The following is a 23,134-nucleotide window of genomic DNA, read 5'->3' on the forward strand; positions in this document are numbered from 1 at the left end:
TTTGTAGCACAGGAAGATAGAACACCAAGAGAAGAAAACAAAGAAGATATTGCTAAGAAACAAATATTTAAGGGATATATGCTAGAAGAGATACTATATACTACTATATACTATACTATATACAATCCTTACTAATATAAGAATAGGAAAGTGAGCAAACTATAATTATGTAGGTGTCAGGAAACAGGAGGGTTAAAGAACAAAGTAGTTGGCAGGATCTCATTCTTACGTCAAATAAAAATGAAAACTGAAAACTGTTATTGAGTTTGAAAATTTTGGTTTATCTTAAGAGCACTAAACTTATTAGTAGAATGGAGAGGACAGAATAAAAAATAAAGAAGAATGGGTACTAGAAAGTTCATTTTTTAAAACAATGTAATGACAAGTAGGATATACTGTATTAATCTGAGAGAGGGTTAGGGAGAGAATTTTTTTATATTATTTGGTTATTGTTTTATTTTTCTTTTGGTTTTAAATTCTTGTTTAGGATGAAAATTATTAAACAGTGTGCATAGCTTGACAGGAAAAGTGCTATCGAAAAAGAATCACTAAGAAGTTTAGGCTGGGTACGTTGACTCATTCCTGTAATCCTAGCACTTCGGGAGGCCAAGGCAGGCAGATCACCTGAGGTTGGGAGTTCGAGACCAACGTGACCAACATGGAGAAACCGCCGTCTCTACTAAAAATACAAAATCGGCCTGGCTTTGTGGCACATGGCTGAATCCCAGCTGCTCCAGAGGCTGAGGCAGGAGAATTGCTTGAACCCAGGAAACCGAGGTTGCAGTGAGCTGAGATAGCACCATTGCACTCCAGCCTGGGCAACAAGAGCGAAACTCCGTCTCCAAAAAAAAAAAAAAAAAAAGGTTTAATCAATTAGGCCTGGAGGGATTCACATGACCTAGTAGCAGGGATATTTACTTTCCTAATTGAAGATGAGAAGATCAAAGAGGTTTGAGTACAGATATAAAGAGGTATGCAGGTAAAGAGGAATTACAGTAAAATCTTTATTTTCTTGTTACAATTAAAGAAACAATAAAAATTTTTAAAAAATATTCATGAGTTCCTAAAACATTTGACGTGAGAGAATTTCTCTCCTAAGTGATCCAAGATTTCTGAAATTGTTTGAATACTGTAGCAATTTTCAGAATCAAATAACCCACCTTACAGTAGATAACATTTTAAAATATGTTTCAATGAGAAAATTTTATTCATTTGCTATGATCAATAATTTATAAGAACATTTTAAGGAATAATACTCTGAGAGTTTCTATAATTACTAAATAAATATCTTAGTCTTTTAACTCTGTTAATGTGGAAGCCTAGAAAAATAAAAAAGTGCTTGTTGAAAAATGTTGCAGCTCATTGTCCCAAGATCAATCAGTATCTTAAGTTATCTCCCCATGTCTCATGAAATTCTAAGTGAACCAAAGTAGGCGTTGTGTCAGATGGTTAGAAGACTGTTTCAGTTGTCAGTTTTTAAATCTCTGTAGGTGATAAACTCATTTTAAATGCCATTGCTAAATGTTGTATCAAATAGCAAAGGGCTCTTCGTACCCTGATGGAACTTAGAAATGCTAATACATTCATTATATTTATATTACTATAAATTTTAAAAATCTCTTTGACTGTTTGCTCTGGATGCTTATATTATAAATATTTAATTTCTGTTATGATATTGATTTCCTTTGATATAATGTTACCTGTTTTATTTTGAGAAATAATCTTTATTTAAAAAATAAATTTGGGCCAGGCACGGTGGCTCACGCCTGTAATCCCAGCACTTTGGGAGGCCGAGGGGGGCGGATCACGAAGTCCGGAAATCGACACCATCCTGGCTAACACGGTGAAACCCCGTCTCTACTAAAAGTACAAAAAAATGAGCCGGGCATGGTGGCGGGGCCTGCAGTCCCAGCTACTTGGGAGGCTGAGGCAGGAGAATGGCGTGAACCCGGGAGGCGGAGCTTGCAGTGAGCCGAGATCGCGCCACTGCGCTCCAGCCTGAGTGACAGAGCAAGATTCCGCCTCAAAAAAAGAAAAAAGAAATAAATTTGTGGCCTTATATTTTTCCCTCCATTAGCTGATTATGAGAAATACTCAAAATTCTGTCTCCCTACCTTTCTCGGAGGTAAACACTCCATAGTGAAATTCTTTGTTGTATCAATAACCGTTTTGTTAACAGAGGTAGAAAATCGTAACCTCTTTGACTTTTCTCCTTTATCACTAATGTTTTAACTGATCACAGATGTAACTTACCTTGAATCTTTTGTTACATCTGTTCTCTACCTTTTCATATTCTTTGCCACAAGTCAACTCATATATTTATCACAACATACCCTCGTGTTTTTATCTCCCTTCATTCAATTTGTCAATAATTTTACCTCACAACCAATCTTTACTAAATGCCAATTTTATCATGTAAGTTTTTGTTTATAAGTAATTAATGGACAAAAGTTCAAGTCAGTTGTTTCTGATATTCTCCTGAGTCTTTTCCAAACTATTTTTCCAATATTTCAACAATATTCTAGATGAGATGAACCTTGTCTATACTGATCTGCTAATTTCCTAAATGTTCCTTGAACACGTCTGCCTTACCCACTGTGGAATGCCCTTATTCTTTTCTTTCCTTTTATAACAATATCTATGGCATTTTTTATATTTTTTATGTTTTATTTTCCTCTATAAAGTCTTCTTGATCATAAATTTTATCATGGCCGAAATTGATACAACCCATCTTATTTTATTTTTCATAATTTTATGTACCCCATAGTCCTCACAAATGCATCTTAAACCCCTTGATATTAGAAAGTATTTCTTGCTATTTTTGTGTATGATCATATTTAGAAGAGGGATTTGGAAAATACATGTAGTTAATAAATACTTTTGAGCATAGTACATAATTTTTAATTTACCTAACTCTACTTTTAAGATTGTTATGCATGCAATTCTTTGGGATTTATTCACAGAGAATATATATTTATCATGCATTTACTTTTGAGTCCTTTGGTTTAAAACTTTTCCTTACCTTAAGTAAGAAATTTGTGATGATATTTATAGATAGCTATCAGATGTTTCATTCTTGAACAGTTTTCTCCAAACATAACTTTTTGACATTAGGAAACCATTTAGTTTTCTTCTGACTGCTATAGGAGTATAGCTTATACTCATCACCTACATTATATTGATGTGGGTCAAAAATCAGTCACTAGGGCAATGATTAAGGCACGACCTCAAATTTTAGTTCTGTAGGTTTTTACTAATATGTCAATGTTTATATATATATATATATATATATATATAGTTCAATTAGAGCAAATTTGGTCTTTGGGAAATATAGTGAAGTGGAGAATTATATTTTCTTTATATATTTTAAACATATATAGCAACGAAATATATCATTGTGCCCAGTCACCAAAATGTCCATGAATAATATGTCTTAATATATGCATTGGTGATTTGTACTAAATGAAAAATTAACCAGATATTTAATATAAATTAATTCCATGCTCAATTTTATTTTATTAAAATGAATTAATGTTATTTTTCACGTGCATCGACAAATCAGTATAAACAGTTTTCAGAACTGTATTTGACTTTCAAAGTTGCTATATCTTTCAAGTTCTGTCTTTTTTATAAACCCTTCCTTAGAAAAGCAAATTTACTCCTAAGGTCAGTGGTGGGCATTAAGTAATAATTCTCACACATTTCTTAGATGCTCTGAAATCCTTACATGAAGTCATTCCAAAATCATATGTTGTTAATGCAGTCAGTGTTCTGTACCCAGCACACGATAAGCTCTTGGTAAGTGTCAATTATTTTGCCGTTCATTCATGTATTATTATTAGTTTGGGAGAAATAAAGTTTGATGAATGAGCCCTCAGTTCCAGAAATTTATATTTAAATAAGGTAGAAAACCAAATAGAATGATCAACAAAATGTTTTATTTGTGTAATGGAAATTCCTACTGATCCAAGATATTTATTTATTGATACCATAGATGGGTCTATCACACACTGTTTTGTAAAGTTCATGATATTTTATGTTTTCTTTGAAGATAGAAAGTAGGAAGCCATGAGGGGTTGTTTAAAAAAAGGAGGTTAGAACAGACAAAACAGTTTGGGCAAATGGACAGTGGTGGGCAAGTGTGAGTCAGTTGGAGAGGAGAGGAGAGAGAATGAATCCTAGGTGATCATAGCATTGGAAATGAGTAATAGCAAATAAACTTGGAAAAGCAATTGTCCTTCCAATTATAATTCATATGGTAAGGGACAAATTAAATCCATTCTGAAGATTTTTTAGAGTGAAATTAAACATAGTTTTAGAAATATATGCATGCAGTAGCCTGAGAAATACATTAGAGGGAAAAGAGATTAAAAAGGCAAAAGTGAGAAAAAGATATGCACTGGTAGATGAAATATATTGAATTAAAATTAATGAGTGCATGTATTTAAAAATTAAAAAAATGCATACAAGTAGTTTATATTGGCAATGCTTGGAAACTGATTGATAGTGACTAAAAATGGGATAGTGAACAGTGAGCAAATTTTGATTTTAGAGGAATGTGTTTGGTTTGCATATAGAAAATTCAAAATTAAAGTATGCTAATGTTAACTGCAGATTGCAGATTGCAAGATTAGATTTTGAGAAAGTACAGTTTTAGGGGATTATATCTTAAAGAAGAAAGTAAAGGGAAGAAAGAAGAGAGAAAACACATAATTATAATTTCCCCCCTTTTTTTCAAACTTGTAATATATTTTCTGCTTCCTTCCCTTCTATCCATAAACATTCTCAAGTCTTCTCAATTTATAAAGGCTATGCCCTACTGCCCAGAATTCTGGATTCCAGTAACCCTATACATCTTTTCAGATTCAAGCTTCTTATAAGGGCAATCTCAAATTTCTTGAGTTCTGCATTTTGCCTGTGTTGACCTCATTCCACTTAAGCTGACTTCAAAAAGAAAATTAGTTACTTATTTAAAGGAAAAAGAAATCTGAATTTTCATTGGAATTGGCATTAATGGTTTATCAATAACAAAAGCAGGCAAGGGAAAAAGAGAGTTTAGGTACTCTTACTCTCTTTTTCCCTTGCCTGCTTTTCTTATTCTTTCTGATTTGCACTTTTCTTTTTCTTTCTGAAACGTTAGATATATTTGAACATTTATTGAGCCTCTATAATAGCACAACCATTCTCTGAGTATTGGTGAATTATGAATAAAAATAGGACCCAGGAAAGTCACGTAGACCCTGCCCAAGTTTCCCAGAGAAGTTTTTGGAAAGGAGGAGGGAATTTAACAATTTAAGATGGAGAGTATGAGGAAACATGTTTTAAAGAGCTTAAACAGCATAATTACCAGTTAATTTTTTTTCCTCAATAAATATGTTGTTCCTTCCTCCTGTTCTTGATTACACATTTTATTTCTTTAAATACTTTCATCATAGTTGTGTTATATCTTTAGCATAAAAATTATGTTAGTTGAAATCTCATGGGTTTATTTCTCCTATATGCTGTTTCAACTGACCCCTGCTTACGGGCCTTATTTCACCATGTGTTTTATAATGTCAGAATATACCCCTAGATTGAAGACAGCATCATTTATAACATTATTGGCCAATATGGGCCTATGGTATGGTTCTTCTGAATGGTTTTTGTGATTGTTTTTGTCACTTAGCTGTGAGTCCTACATGTGAGACTGCTTTTTAGTTTTTCTCAAGTTGAGGTTTTCCAAAGCACACATGTCTATAATTAAAATCCCAAACATGGGATATGGCAGAACTTCTGGTTTATCTAATGAGAAACATTTTCCCCCTTCCCAGCTTGGGGGAGGCAGGTTTCCTTGTAATTTCCCTTCACCATTGGGTTGATTGATTTTATACCCTCCCTTGATTGTAAATCTTATTCCAGTCCAGTGTTGCCTGGTGTTCTTTTTTTGTTTTTGTTTTGTGAGACGGAATTTCACTCTTGTTGCCCAGGCTGGATTGCAGTGGCGCTATCTCGGCTCACCGCTACCTCCGCCTTCTGGCTTCACGCTCCTGCCTCAGGCTCTGCAGTAGCTGGGATTACAGGGTCCTGCCACCACACCCAGCTAATGTTTGTATTTTTAGTAGAGACGGGGTTTCACCATGTTTGCCAGGCTGGTCTCGAACTCCTGACCTTGTGATCTGCCCTCCTCGGCCTCCCAAAGTGCTGGGATTGCAGGCGTGGTCATTATCTGGCGTGCTATCACAGCTTGTTGTTCTGGGAACACTTGGATCCTATCTGTGTGTAGTCTGTGTTCACTGAAATAGGCGTTTTGGTTACTATGATCAATAAATTCCCAGTGCAGGTGTGTACTCTAGTTTCAGGTCTTCCTTTATTTACCTCTTGCAGCTTTGTCACTTTGCCAAAAGCTCAGCTACATGCATTTGAGTGCATGGAAGGTGAGACGGAGTTTAGAAAGTAGTCATGCTCTCTTTTCTACCATATTGTTAGAAATACGTCAATTCATATTAAAATAACACTTTGTTTATCTTCTAAAATTCTAGATATTCAAGTATTTTATTTCAAATTTCACAAAAAAAAAGATTATTTAAAATATCAGGCATCTCCTCTCTTTTATTGTCCTGGATCCTTCACTTAACTTATTGATCTTGTGAAAATCAGTGCTTCTTCATCTTACTCTGTGCAGTGCTTTCTTTCCTTTGTATGCCTGCGTTCACAGACATTTTTTTAGTAGGTGTCTACATGTAGTTAATTTACATATGTGTGTGTGTGTGTAGTTGTTGTAATGATAGTATAGGATTTATGCAACTGTTGGGCAAACATTTATTTTTAGCTATTGCCCAATGTGCTTTCACATATAAGACCTAATCTCTGAATAAGGAATAGATTGTCTGAGTGTGAATTTGTTCATTTACCCTGACTAACCGAATATCAAACTATCATCTTGACTAAGTGCTGTATTTAGTCTGATTGTTAAATGCATAATAAAGTACCATGTATAATGATAGATCATGTTTTACAAAACTTGCATTTTTCTTTATAGGTTATAAAAAATGGGGGGGAAATAATCAGCATTTGGACCACGTGGTTTACATATCATGCATTAAAATCTTACTACAAATCTTGTTTAAAAATCACCATTAATTGTTTCTCAACTTTTTTTCAGCTCTTCTTCAAGTGACAATTTCACTTAGCAAAGTAGAGCTTAGTGTGGGAGAATCTAAATTCTTCACATGTACAGGTATGTATTTCTATAAATATCTTCAGATAACTTGGTTTCTGTTAAAATATTAATAAAATACATTGGCTAAATTTAAGTAGTTAAAAACTCAATTCTCTAACAGTAATATCTTACTTTTTTGTTGTTGTTGTTGTTTTTGTTGTTGTTTATGAGATGGAGTCTCACTCTGTCTCCCAGACTGGAGGGCAGTGGTGTCATCTCGGCTCACTGCAACCTCCCTCTCCTGGGTTCAAGCCATTCTCCTGCCTCAGCCTCCTGAGTAACTGGGACTACAGGGGCACACCACCACGCCTGGCTAATTTTTGTATTTTTGTATTTTTTTAGTAGAGACGGGGTTTCACCATGTTGGCCAGGCTGTTCTCAAACTCCTGACCTCAAGTGATCTGCCCGCCTTGGCCTCCCTAAGTGCTGGGATTACATTCTCCTGCCTCAGCCTCCTGAGTAGCTGGGACTACAGGTGCGCACCACCACGCCTGGCTAATTTTTGTATTTTTGTATTTTTTTAGTAGAGACAGGGTTTCACCATGTTGGCCAGGCTGGTCTCAAACTCCTGACCTCAAGTGATCTGCCCACGTTGGCCTCCCCAAGTGCTGGGATTACAGGTGTGAGCCAGCTTACCTGGCCATCGTTGGGTTTATAATTATTGGAAAAGTGTTAATAACCATAAATTGCGTATTAAATGATATGAATTTTATTTTTGTTAATTTAATTTGTTAATTTAGACTGCTAATCTTGATCATTTATTTTGAAAATAACTTATGCATGCATTATATCTGATAATAACTTAAATCAATTTAAATATTATTTCTGTCTAAGCAGTAATATTAGGATGAATATAGAGATTATAACTGAACCATTTTTGTAAATATGCAATGAATAAATTTGGTATGGCACACTGCACTGTAGTTATACTTGAATGAAAATATTAGGCCAAAAATTTCTTCTAATATTCATTGATGAGATAGATAGTTATTTAGTCAGGAAAGCTTTGGCCAGATTTTTATGACAATGGAAAGAATCATATGTCATCATGCCTATAGCATATTTTATGGGCCTCATTCAGTATAATAATATACATACGGTGTTCTTTCAAAAGACATTTAAATATTTCAGCATCACAGTTTAATTAAACATATTATAGAACTGACAAATGAATACATTATTTATTTAGATTCAATATATTCATTTTTACAAATACAAGTCTTCATATCCAAACTATGATATGCCTAAAGAATTTTTTAAACCTTAGTGCTAAAATTAGTTATGAGACTACTTTAGAATTGTTTCTAATCTTGATTACACTACAACTACTTAAAACTGGATTAAAATAGACACTAGAAACAAAATGCATTATAAATATCGTCTTGAGGATGACGTGATTTATTTAAGCCAAGATTCAAATTTATAAATATAGAGATATAGTTACAACATTTTATAAATCATATTCAGAGTATATATGTATAAAATATCACATTTTATAAAAAACATTAATAGAGCCCATGATTCTTTATCCATTTTCCTTCTTAAAGGTGTGAATTGATAGTTATGTTAATACAAGTATTTGTATATTGACAAATGAAAAAATCAGAGAGTATGGAAGAGATTGATTCAGCATCACATATGATGTCCGCAGAAATTTGACACAAGCATATAGGTCACTGTTTCTAAATCCCATCCATATTTTATTAATGTCTTCATAAATTATGACACACTGAATTCTATCACATAAAGATAGAATAATAAAATAGTTTAAAAATCAATTTTGAAAATACAATGAAATTGTTGTACTTTTATGTATTTGTATATTACTATGAAATATGTTGCATAGACTAATTGCCTGTATGTATTGCATAGCTCAAATTAAGACATGCTTTAAAAGTGAATTAAGGCCATTCATTGGTGATGAGTTTTGCTCTTAATAAGAATGTAAACTGAGTAAGCATTTATTTTCTTTTATATAAAAATGTATCACCTAGAGCTTTTCTATAGTATTGGAAATAGTCTTATTTATATTAAATATAGTAGTAAAACAAGACTGTAAAAATAAAAATATTGGAAAACCATGCAAGCCACTATGCTTGTGTGTATTTTTCTGCTACAATGCTGAAAACCTAGATATGCCTCCAAAATTTCCAGACACCTTAAAAATACTGAATCTAAAACTCAATAAAGTAAACATCTTAAATTTAAACTAGAAGGATGTTATGCCCTCAAAGAGCTAAAGAAGTGTCATACAGAAAATTGTTGTAACTACATTTTAAGAAAGTAAAAAGTTTAATGCTATTTATAAATAATCTGTACAATAATCCAGCCTTATCAAAATGGAAAATTTTGATAGAAATTATTATTTGTTAGAGATACTTGAAAGAACACAATTTTAACAGCTTTATGAAAATCCACAATAAACTGTCAATGAAAATGAAATTTATATTATATTAAGAATGAGAAGGTCCAAAATATTTATCAGAATATCCTGTTTAACCTGCTATATAAAGTATTATTTTGTATTATTCAAATGTAAAGAAGTACATATTTAAATTATTTTTTGTAACTTCTCCATAGATGGAGGAATTAAATAAAACACATCCCTCCCCTTCAAATGCATTACTGTGTAACAACTATGGTTTTATGATTTGTTTAGAAAAAACTGAAGATAACATAACTAAGATCTATTTAAGATTCACTAAACTTTCATACTTTTACTCAAGCATGTCTAATTTCTTATAGAAAGGAGGATAATTTGTTTCTAAAACTATTTCTTAGGAAAAATGAGAAAGGATAATTTTCTTCAAAGAGGTCCTGCAGATGTTAGTTGACTTTATACATTTCCCCACCGATACTTTTGAGTTAATAGTGTATGCTGCTTTCATAAATGCTATCTAAAGTAATTAGGTGAACTACATCCTTTTGGTGACTAAAAGCAGACACAGAAATCTTTAGCTTTTACGAAAGGATAATAACCTAGATTCTGAATTGGAAGACTTAAATAAATGTTTACCCTGTAATGATTTGGTTATAATTACCTAGAAGTGTAAGTATCATTTTGATGCATTGTAATTATCATACGATAAAGTAGTTAACAGTTTTAGATTAAAATAATGAAACTACTTATTTCTCTTGGGAAAAGAGATTAGGACATCATTATAAAAATGGTCATTGGCTTTATCCAAGTTTAGCAACTAGGGAAATTAATTTCAAATTTAGTATTATCAAAGGCCAAAGTTTGTTTTGTGAAAGATTTACATTTTTTTAAGCTCGGCATTATCAGAGTTTTAAGTGCTGTCTCCTGACCCTAGCAAAGACAATTGAGCAAATGAAATCGTATTAATAATTGTGGTTCTGTTCAGATATTATCTTTAAGTGGGTTTTATGCCTGGCTTGGTGGTCAAGGAAGTTTCAGAACTTAAATGTAATAATCCATTGATTACTAAGGGAAAATTTCAACAATCATAGCTTAAATACTACACAAGGAGTTTGCTGTGAAAGTTTTAGGTATTGCTTACTCAAGCGTGAATCCTCCATGTTGGTTAAACAAAGATGAACATTTGCACTAACGTTTGCATTTACTTTCAGTTTTGTAAGCTTCTCAGATTTCCGGTCTCTTACATAATTTTTTTCTAAATTGTTAATATTATTACATAATAGTAAATGCCAATGCTCAAACGAATATTTGCAACATATTTTCAAACCTTTGTTTTCCATGGCTCTTTGCAGCGATTGGTGAACCTGAAAGTATAGATTGGTATAATCCTCAAGGAGAGAAGATAATTTCAACACAGAGGATAGTAGTGCAAAAGGAAGGTGTTAGGTCACGGTTAACCATCTACAATGCAAATATAGAAGATGCAGGGATATATCGTTGTCAAGCAACAGATGCCAAAGGACAGACACAAGAAGCTACAGTAGTTTTGGAAATTTACCGTAAGTCATGTGTTTTTATGTTTTAGTTTATTAAATTTCAGTTGCTTATAAATAATTGAAACAAAATAAAATGATAATAAAACTTAACACTTATTAAGAACTACATGCTTTAAAAATAAATATCATTTATTTATGCTTTACTAGACTGTATCTTAGAATACAATAGATAACAGATAATAAGTGGTTATAAACATATATATGGCATCAATTATATTAATAATATTAATAAAAATCTTTTCATTTTCTCAAGCCATTAAGAATTTACTGGGTATTTAGATAATAGTGGTTTATTTAGTGGTATGATATTTATTCAGTGTTTTTTTTTTTTCACTGTAAAATAGAAGGTCATGATTAGAATACATGAAAATGTGTGACAGCCCTGACCATTGTAGAATGAGAATCTGGGGAAGGGTGAGTGAACAGGAGTAGTCAGAAAGTTGAAACTAATCTAGTAGCCAATAATATTAAGCCAGGATTCTCTACCACTAAGTGTTTTTATGAGCAAAGTTTTCCACATTTGCACTTCTTTTTAGGTACTTGGATAGATTTCTTCCTATGTTCCTTTCTCCTTCTCATATTTAGGAATCATTAACCTGTTTAGGAACATTGAAATCTGTTGACTCCTGTATTTTAAAGCAAGATATTCCAATTACTTTTGTGACCTTGAGCAAATCATGTAACCTCTCTGTCTTTAGTTTCCTCATATATAAAATGAGGATAATAATGGTACCTGTGTGATACATGGAGTTTGAGTACTACCTTAAATTATATTGCATAAAGTACTTACAACGTCTTACAATTAATAGGTAGTTAGCATTTCTACCAATGATAAATTATATATATATATATGTATGTATATATATATATATATTTGGAATGCAAGCCCTTAAATCGTCTCATATCTGTAGCTTTGTGTTTTATTATTCTAGAAATAGGATATGATAAACAGAGTCAGAACATTCCTACAGCAGGACTTCCTGTTTGATGACCAGGGCAATTTGTGGGCACATTGTTGCTCTTGTGTTTCCTGGTTTGGAATTTTTCCCTCCCATTTGATTCTAAGCTTCTGAAGAAATGATATTGTCCTAATTTATGTAACCCCCTGGAGTATCTATTTCGCAATAGCAAATAATTAAATTGAAATGGCCATTTTATAGATATAGTGTTTGGAAATACTTTTATTATTTTAAATGATGCAAAAGAAGAATCCTGACATTTCATTTGTGAAGGTAAACAACAAATTTTTGCAAGAAGAATTCATTACTTCTATGAGAATTTCTCATCAAGCATAAATATCCATGTTCACTCATTCATTCATTCATTCATTCATTCAAGACACTGGGTGTGTATACACTATAATTCTGAGTCCCAGCCAGAGACAGACAATAAATAAGCTGAAACAAATACACAGATGCTAGCTAAACATGCTGTGGAATTCTATGGAAAATGAATTACGTGGAGTGGAAAGGTAAGGAACCTTGAAATGGAAAGGAATATTGCTATTTTATATAGGCAGGTTGGATAAGAATCTGAATGAATTGAAGGGGGTGCAAATGCCCTGTGGTGAGAACAAACCTGGAATGTTCAAGGAACCTCCAAGAAGACAGTTTTCCTGGAGCAGAGTGACATGGAAGAGAGAGGAGAAACTGGGATTGGAGTTGAGGAGATAGACTCCAGTTTATATAGAACCTCATATCGCATTGAAAGATCTTTGGATTTTATTCTCAGTGAGATAGGAAGGTATTAGGGAGAAGAAGTAGACTATCTAGTTTAAGATTTTAAAGTATCTAGGTTTTCCTAATGATTTTATTATAGTATCAATGGAGTCTGGATTATGTTATTGGGAGAAAGAAGCAATGATACTTTTGTGATTTGTGATTTGTTTTACTTTGTTGATACAGAAAAACTCACTTTCAGAGAAGTGGTATCTCCACAAGAATTCAAACAAGGAGAAGATGCAGAAGTGGTTTGCCGAGTTAGCAGTTCACCTGCACCTGCTGTCAGCTGGTTGTATCATAATGAGGAAGTCACCGCTATTTCCGACAGTTAGTATTTTGGTAACTCCCTAAGTTATATGTTCTAATACTATTGCAGTTTTTAAAAATCTGAATCTTTGTGTCTAATTGTAGAAATTGGAATTTTTGACCCCAAATATTCAACAACTAGTTTGAGAACCTGTAAGCTCTACATTAGGATTTTTTAATTTAGGGGTCTCAGGGCAAATTCACTGCCCTTTACCCCTCCGTTGTAATCAGAACACAGTTATGCCCATTCGCCACATATTATCTGTGGCAGCTTTGGAGGCAGAGTTGAGAAGCTGTGGCACAGTTGATTCAGCCTAAACAAATATACAATCATTAGTATCTGGAGGTTTACAGAAAAGGTTTGCTGACCTTTGCTCTAGTGTCAAGGAAAGTTTATATATTATAAGCAGTACTAAGTACATGAAGGAGTACATCCTGCTGTATTCAAATTCTATATAATTTATACATGATTCTATGGGATCACTATATGTAAACTTAATATCGATGTGAATTACGTTTATTATTCTGGGGCTGTACTTTCAAGGATACTTACCTGTTCTAAATATTATGGGAAGATCCGTATAGATAATAGAAATGTACATTCATTCAGATTGTCCTCATGATTTTGATTTAGACTGAGCTAAAATTTCAGAGTAATATGACATCTGAAATCAAATGTATAATTTGCTTACATTATGTTCCTTTACCATGTGCATAGGGAGCATTTTCAATTTAGAATATTTTTCAATGCACCTGCATTGCAGAGCGGTACAAAATAATTGAATCTTTTAAAGTATTTTCCATCTTCGATGATTCTGATTTGTGTCCAAGGTATGAAGATTCTACAGCATAAAGGAGAGACAGAAAATAATATCTATTTTTGAATATGTGGGGAGAATGTATGATAATCATGTTCAATAGTCATTTTTTTAATTTTGAAAGATTTCTTCTGAGCTTAGCATATTCAATGCTTGTCAGTTTCCATTATAATACATTAATGAGAAATAACACTTTATTTCCTCTTGTTTCAGCATAACTCTGTAGAATGTATTAACAAGTCATATGAGTAAATGGTTTTGATGTATTTTTAGCTCTTTTCCCCTCAATAATAAAGAAAAAGCAGTGATTTTGTAATGGTGGAATGACAATGTCTAAATATTTTCAGATTGTCTAATCTTACAATCTGTAGGTTTATTGTAAACCTTTATTAATAGAATATTTTGAAGTAAATTTTATTTTTAAAAGGCATGTAGAGCAAAGCCTCAAAGCAAAGACTGATGACAACAGGAAGTGGTGATGGAGAAGTGATATTTCCATGCTGCAACTCATACATATTTCCCCAGCATCCCAGGACTAAATGACGTACAGCCAAATTTCCATTTTGGCTTTCCTCCTTTCCTTGACCCTGAAGCTTTGAACATCTTTTCTAAATGTTCTGTGCCTAAATCAGACTCATTATCTGTTAAACATAGATGATTGCCTTCATTTAAAATAATGGCTTTGTGTCATAAATGAGACATTCGACATAAAGTTGTTTCTTGACATCTATGGGTGATTTGTTCCAGGACCTCCCACAGATACCAAAATAAGCCGATGCCAAAGTCTCTTATATAAAAAAGGATAGTATTTGATATAACCTGTGTATATCCTACCATATATTCAAAATTATATCTGGATTATTCATAATATCAGATAAAACATAAAGACTATGTCCATGGTTGCTATATAGTATTATTTGGGAAATAATGACAAGGAATAGCCTGTACATGTTCGATAAAGATGCAGTTTAAAAAATATATATTTTTCATCAGCAGTTGTTTGAATCCACATATGTGGAATCCATAGATAGGGGAGCTAGCTATACTTCATTTGTTAAGTGAATGAATAAAATAATTTGGCTATACGTTAGATTCTTAATAAATGACATACATCACTGTCATTCCTTCTCTATGAGTTTTTAAATCTTAGAATCGGTTTTGCTAAAATTACATGCATTTAGGTTATATCTAGAACCAGAAAATCCAATGTAGAAGAAATGGGTATAGTTTAACATGAAACATAACACTAAGTTGTGTGGCAGGTGAAAAAAAATAATAAAATAAATAGTATTTTTAACTATAGAATTTAAAGTATTCAAGTAAATTATCAGGAACAACACACTTCTCTAACCTTGTAATAGTGTAGAAACTTATCACATAACTCATTATTGAACAATTTGTACATTTATAATGGATTCATATGAAATGGTATTATTCACTGCTTATACCTCATATAGTCACTTTATTAAAGCTAATGAAATAAGATCAAGATTACAATTATGTATGAGGATTTAGAATAATGCCACGGACCCAGATATCTTTTTGTTTGCTGTAATCTGATTCAAAAGTAAAATATAGATATTCCAGAGGAAACAATGAAAGCTTGGAAATGCTCATCTTATTAGCTATGCTTTTGATTGTAGCTGTGTGGCAGATATTCAGAATTAAATTTCCTGCAGAAAAACAGTGGAGATTTTCCATGTTGCTTATAGAAAGGAGATTCATATTCTAAAGGATCCAAGCATTGTGGGAGTAAAGATGACATTTTATTATACAAGTTGAATATCCTGACTTTTAGTGTCATCCTGATGGAAGGATATGCTATTTGCTGATAACAGTTCAACCTTGGCCTGTTTGGAAATTATCTCTTAAATTTTGTAAATGCTTTAGTCAACACCTAATTGATATATTCCTTCTGCATTAAAAAACAGATTAAAATTACCTTGTTCAATACAATTTTTATATAACCTACTTCTAGTATAAAATACTAATTCTACAATTATTGAATACATAGGATCTATTCTGTAGTGCACCAGATGTTTATGATTCATGGTAAGCAAGATAAGTTCGCTGCCTTCAAAATACTAACCATCTAGAGGGAAAAATAAATAGGTAAATCAGTGTGAAAACAAGATACATTGAGTCTATGATAACGAAATTGTGGTAATAAAGGATGATAAAATAAATGTAAACTACTTAGGATAAGAGAGAGTATCAAAGATGCCTGTCAGGAGGAAAAAGTTACCTTTATATATAGAGACACATATTAGCCAGGCAAACATCGGTGCGGAATTTTCGGGAAGAGAGAAGACCATGTGCAATGGCGCAGAGGTGAAAGGCAGCATAAAAGCATATTTCTGAAACTGGAATAAGTTTATTATTACTAGAACTTATTAATAAGTGCAACTTAAATACTTATACAAATGAGTAAATCTAGCTAAGATTTTTCAATAAAGGACTAATAAGAAAGGAAGCTGAAGAAGGAGGTCAAACCAAGTCAACACAGCCTTGATATCTGCTACAGAGTTTGTAATTTATTCAAAGGGGGCATCATTAAAGGGATTTAATCAATGCAGTGACATAACCTAATATACAGTTGAGAAGAATATTTGTATGTCAGTGAAGAGAACAAATTAGATGGGAGACAAGGCAAAACTCCTGAGACTGAGAATAGTTCAGGTCATAATGAAATATTGCTGAGAGAGAAGAAGACTTAAATAATGATGAACAGAGAAGTGATGAGACATGGAGTCTGATTGGGTGTTCAGACTCAGAAAGATGAAGATATCAAGAATGACTCATGGAATTTGCTTTCCCCGGAGTTCCATCACTTATGGAATATTCCTTTGGCAACTAGTTCCATGTAAAGGCATGTGAAGACAGAACTGTCAAATGCCAGATGATAAATTTCAGGTGGAGATACTGAGCTAAATTTTAGATATACTGATATCGAGGTACTTAAATTCCTCCTAAGTATGTATATCTAGTAGACTGTTAAAAATGCTATGGAACTCACAGGAATGATCTGATCTGAAGAAAAATGGTGAGTCCTTAAGATACAGATGGTGATTGAAGCCATGTGGATAGATGAGACAAATCATTGAGTGGGCAGCTAATAAGGAAAAAACAGGACTTAGAAATAACTAAGTTATTACAGGTGTGGTGGCTCACACCTGTAATCCCAGCACTCTGGGAGGCCGAGGGTGGATCATGAGGTCAGGAGATCGAGACCATCCTGGCTAACATGGTGAAACACCGTCTCTACCAAAAATACAAAAAAAAAAAAATTAGCTGGGTGTGGTGGCCGGCACTGTAGTCCCAGCTACTTGGGAGGCTGAGGCAGGAGAATGGCGTGAACCCGGGAGGTGGAGCTTGCAGTGAACCGAGATCACGCCACTGCATTCCAGCCTGGGCAACAAAGCAAGACTCTGTCTCAAAAAAAAAAAAAAAAAAACAAAAAAAAAAGAGAGAGAGAGAAATAACTAAGTTAAGGAAACAAAGCAGACACTTTATTGGTTATTATCTGATTACACTTATTTTCTTACTTTGATAATGAAAATTGGGTTTCTGTATAACTGAGAAAAACAATCTAAAATAAAATTTCAAATAAAATAGTTATTTGTGACTGATTAAAGCTATGCTTTCTTCAAATGTTTTCTGGAAACACCTATTATGGGCTTTGTTTTGATGATAGTTTACTAACAATATCGAATTCATGGGCCTCACAAACACATTTGGAATCTGACATGCAATTTTCACATAGTTTTCTGTGTGGAAAATATTTTACGTATATAAACATATATATAGTATGTATTTCAATTTAGCAGGTAATTAATGTTGTCCTAAAGTTTTAAGTTTTCATTCAGTAGAAATAATGATTAAAATGGCCATTGCAAACTCAAATTTTTCAATGAAAAAAATGCTGATATATTCCCATAAAATATGTATTATGTGATTCTAATTATTGCTCCTTAATGTAAAGCACTGCCTCTCTGATTAAAACAATATTTCTCCTTACTATTCATATTTTTCCTAATTCACATTAAATATCAGTAAAAATCATTATAGGTGAAGGATGATAGGTATTTTAGCAAGTTAGAAAATGCAGTAATACAATGATCTAAGTATGATAATGTTCCTCTTCATTTTAAATTTTATTTATAATTGCCTCTCTTCTAAATTTCTGGCCACACACTTGACGAGAGGATTTTTAATTGACTCTGAAACTTTATGACATTTCAGGAGTTTTGAGTTATTTCAGGACCACTTATGAGTTATCCTCTAACCTTTCTTGTGGATTGGTTTTCTTTCTCCCCGGTCTTTCTTTCGATGAGGGCATTTCATGTTTATGCTTTAATTTACTAGGGGAAAGAATCTGAACAAACATTTTTTGTCTCTCTTCTTAGGTTCAACCTAAGGAAAAAGTGAACATTATGGAAAAGTTTACACCTCATGGGCTGCAAGTCATGTGGCCATAGCATTAGAACACTATTTTCACTTTGGGGGAGCCTCTGAATCTGTGCATTTCCACCCCTGATTAGTTATCTCTTAAACAAAAAGCAACCACATGCTTGTCTGTTTAATGAGTATCTATGCCCTGATGGCTCTTCTATTTGTTATTTCTAGCCCAAACTTCTCCCCTCTCAGTAAGGAACTACTATGACAAATTCAGCCCCAAATCAGAGTGGCCTACTACCCTAGCAGTTTATGGCTGACTCCCCTAGCAGTTTATGGCTCATGCAAAGTCCAATTGGTGGCAGAGGTAGAGGAAGGATCCTACCATATCCCTTCCTTGATCAGGCTGATGGAGACTCTGCCTTTTTCACACGTGGCTTCAGTGGTTTTCCCAACCTCATTATCAAGCCAATAGAGAGGGATAAAAGCAGTAAACATTGGAACTGGCCCAAAGAGTAAACAATCGACTGTAGATATGTTAAAGGCTGGGTACCTTAAAATATCAGCTTTCTACCTGATCAAAAAGCTAAAGGGATAGAAGCGGCGTGTTTCTTATTCATCAAAGTGTCTTATATACAGTATCCAGCAAACAGATAATAGTCAATGAGATCTATGGATGTGTTAATTAAGGAAATTTAAGATATTGCCCATACAAAGAGTTTCAAAATTGGACTATATGTAAAAGCATTCTTTGAATGGTAAGGTGAGAGAAGGTTTTAGCATGGCAGCAAGATTGTGATGCTTATAAAATCAGGGCAGACACAAAAAATAATGCCAGGCTGAGATGCTGCTTAGGCGTCACAGATTACTGTAGCGGATTACTTTACACGATCCGTGAATGCAGGCTGTATACCAGCTTATTTATATATATATGCATGTGCGCATACACACACACACAAATGGAATCTTGAAATAAAATAACAAAATATAATCGATTTGCTCCTTTACAGATTATCTTGTTAGCCAAAAAAACCCTTAAATAAATTTGAGATATAATCATTTTGTGTCCTTTATATGACTCGAATATTATTATATCATTTAGTTGCCTCAACAGAGATGCAAAATTTTTAATTATTGTATAAAGAAGGATGTTGAATAAATTTTCTAGCCCTTTTCAACCCATGTTGCCACATATTTGCAGTCAAAAGTTTGCACATCTGTGATACCTAATCTCTCTGCATTGTTCTTTTGTGTATCATTTCTGCATCCAAAGTACCAAGGGGAAATAATAGCCTGACCATTTTAAGTGGATATAAAGTCTTGAATGTATTTTATTTTTTTTTTAGAAAAAAAAAAAAGGTGTAACAAAGCAGTGTAGAGTGGAAACATTGAAGTCATGAAATTACATTTTACTTTCAAATTTGAATTTGCTGATGAAAAGCTTGATAGTGTCAGACAGTGCCATATTTTAACTATTAACAATTTAGAGCACTCTGAACTTAGCCTTCAATTACTGATATCATTTTCTCCCCTTTGCTTTCTTTCCAGATCGGTTCGCTATGTTAGCAAACAATAACCTGCAGATTCTCAACATCAATAAAAGCGATGAAGGTATATACAGATGTGAAGGAAGAGTGGAGGCCAGGGGAGAAATTGACTTCCGTGATATCATTGTTATTGTTAATGGTAAGCAGTAAATAATTTGTACATGTTTTATGGTTTCATTTTAGCAATGCTTTTTACTAAATGGCAACCATGTGAACTCAAAATACAAGTTTTATCTAATAAAGCTCTTCAATACCAGGAAGCAATCTTTCCATCTTTATTATGGCATCTGTAACATTGTATTACAGCCTCAAGGCAGGATCCATGACTTATTTTACATTGTCATTCTCATAACCGTTTTCAAATAGGCCATATGTGAGTAATTGCCTTTTGCTGGAATTGTAGTTGTTGAAAGAATATCAAATAAACATAGTACAGTATCATACTAAATGTCACTTTTAAATTACATGAAGTTTTTGTTGCTTAAATTTACGTGTTTTACACTATTTACATTTTTCTCAAATTTAAAAATTAAATTTTTATGGTTTTATTTAGAAGTATTAATGGACATTATTGACTGGTTTTATGAAATCTCTTGCTCCAAAGTGGCTTCTCCTATATAGTTCTTGCCTGTGTTAACATGACATTCTATGCAGCTGGAAAATATGTTAGACAGTTATCTTGGATGTCTCCTGTACTAGCCCATTTTCGCACTGCTGTAAAGAATACTCGAGACTGAGTAATTTATAAAGAAAGGAGATTTAATTGACTCACAGTTCCAAATGAATGGGGAGGCCTCAAGACACTTACAATCATGGCGGAAGGCAGAGGAGAAGCAAAGGCACGTCTTAACATGACAGCAGGCAAGAGTGTGTGAGAAAGAGTGAGGAAATGCCACACTTAAAGCCATCAGCTCCCATGAGAACTCCCTCACTGTCGCAAGAACAGCTTGGGGAAAACTGCCTCCACGATCCAGTCACCTCCCACCAGTTCCCTCCCTTGGATACCTGGGAACTATTAGTACAACATGGGATGAGATTTTGTTGAAGACACAGAGATTTTGTTGAACCATATCATCTCCATTTTATCATTCTAATCTGTTATCAAGACATATCCATTGTATATTTTAACATCTCTTAAATATACTCTATTTTCTCTAACATCTTGTTTTCCATGAGAGTGCTGATCTAATTTTTTTTTCTTGAATTCATACAACTTGGTTTCTCTGCACTTCATCTCACAATTCCACCTTTCTCTCCACCAATACTTTCAACTGTCATAATTCTTCATTGCTTCTCACTACTGTCAAGACAAAATCAAAATGACTTTTCATGGCATAAAAAACCCATTATGATCCACCCCTTCCCTAAGCATTCTGCCATTAGATGTCAGTCACAGGGAAACTAGGTCTTTAGAGGAGATCTAGCATTTTTGAATGGCCTTTTTAGAAGTACAGAGTCTAGTATTTTTTTATTAAGGGTGCCATAATGAGAGGAGTAGTTAACCTTCAGTGCGAGAGGAAGATTTCAGTGCATAAAGGATAGGTTTAAATAGGGAGGTGTCTGTATCTATACCTTCATCTAGATCTATATGTAACTCTTTTTTTCTCTTTATTATATACAATAAACAAGGGTAGTATATAGTGGCTATTTAGTTTGTTAATTATCAAATTGTCTACCATACTTTGTATCCAAAAAGATTTATGGTGAAATACGTAAGTGTATTTTATCATGAGCAGTCTTTGTGTTAAGTGCGTACTTATGAAAAAGGGAATTATAATAAAAATTAATATATGTAAAATTCTTTAAAATTGGTAAGCTTATGGGAAACAGTATATAAGTATTTCCTATTATAGTTATATATACATATAATTACACTAAAATATTAATTCAAGTTTGATATTAAAATGAAATTTATACAGTAGGCATAGTAACCCTTTGATATTCATTCTGCTATTGTAGTTTCTACTTTAATATGTGGTTGGTGCAAAAGTACTTGCGGTGTTTATCATTACTTTTAATGGCAGAAACTGTACTTATTTTTGCACCAACCTAATATTTTCTTTAATATATTTATAGCATGTAGTAATCTATTTCCCTACTAGAATATCTGTGTTTGTGTACTTATGATTACATTCATTTTAAAGGAATCATTATTCAGGTATGAATATTCTTTTAATAAAATGTCAATCTTCATGTCCATCATGGTCTGCATTTAAACTGGAATATTTGGTTTTATATTTCTATACTTATTTATTTCAGGATTTATAAAGAGACAAATATAGGAATATGTTTTTATGTGCCATTCTGATCAATCATGCAAATAATTCCTGTTTTGTCTGTATAGTTTGACCCTCCCAAAAGCAAATTCTTCTTCTCTGTCTCCCACTTTCCTCTAACAGAATCAACCATAGATTCTAATGTGACTTTCTTTGCTTGGACATTGATGATGAGTCTCATTTTTTCCCTTTAGGATCACAAACTCTAATAGCTTAAAAGTCCTGGTATCTCTTTTATTTTAAATAAGTGTTCATAAAATCAGGTATCAATTGATTTTTGTTCTGGAGGATGCAGTTGGACACTGCCGAGAGAATGCATTGACTAATGCTATCAGACGACTGTGCTTTTCTCTCACATTTTGCCTTAACTTAAGCCAGAAAAATCATTTTACTTCAGTCTTATTGACTTTCACCCTGCTTACTGGCTCCTTTTAAATCTTGAGGTTTTTTTTTAAAGTTTTCCCTTATTATGCCTCTTTTATAAAACTCTTTAATGATGTTTCAGTGAAAATTTTGAGGCTGCAAAAACTAATACCAGTAAAATAAAAGCACTACTTTTATTCATATTATTTGATCTTTAATTACAGACTCTGACTACTGCCGTATTCTCTTCCTCTCACTTTACATTCCCAGTCCTCTCACTTAATTGCTACTAATTTTTATCTTTACCAATTTGACCTTTATTCTGGTCCTCTTTCATTCATCCTCTTCCACCTCAAGTATACCAAAGTCCCACCCAAATGCCCCAGTCAAGTGTTTTTCCATATGCAACGTTTCCTTGTCAAATCTTGGCCTTTGTAGGAGGACCTGCCCTTTATTCTATGTTTTGTTCTTTGCAAACTTTTCCATCACATTTCTATCATACCAATTCATACTCTTTTGCTTCAATAATTAGTTGAAAGATATCCTTGCTGGCTTCCTTTGTAGTACCAGCAAT

The 23,134-nt window shown here is 33.2% G+C and overlaps 1 protein-coding gene across 6 annotated transcripts in view; it reads left to right on the forward strand.

Moving 5' to 3' along the window:
* Nucleotides 1–23,134, forward strand: part of LOC105498550 (neural cell adhesion molecule 2) — a 569,177-nt gene that overhangs the window by 296,792 nt on the left and 249,251 nt on the right. For all 6 annotated transcript variants that reach the window (XM_011770694.3, XM_011770699.3, XM_011770698.3 and 3 more), the window contains exons 2-5: nucleotides 7,142–7,216; nucleotides 10,931–11,137; nucleotides 13,039–13,182; nucleotides 19,923–20,060. In XM_011770694.3, coding sequence (XP_011768996.1) covers nucleotides 7,142–7,216; nucleotides 10,931–11,137; nucleotides 13,039–13,182; nucleotides 19,923–20,060 — 564 coding nt within the window. The remainder of the gene's footprint in view (nucleotides 1–7,141; nucleotides 7,217–10,930; nucleotides 11,138–13,038; nucleotides 13,183–19,922; nucleotides 20,061–23,134) is intronic.

Source organism: Macaca nemestrina, chromosome 4, assembly GCF_043159975.1.
Source record: "Macaca nemestrina isolate mMacNem1 chromosome 4, mMacNem.hap1, whole genome shotgun sequence".
Classification (NCBI taxonomy): domain Eukaryota; kingdom Metazoa; phylum Chordata; class Mammalia; order Primates; family Cercopithecidae; genus Macaca; species Macaca nemestrina.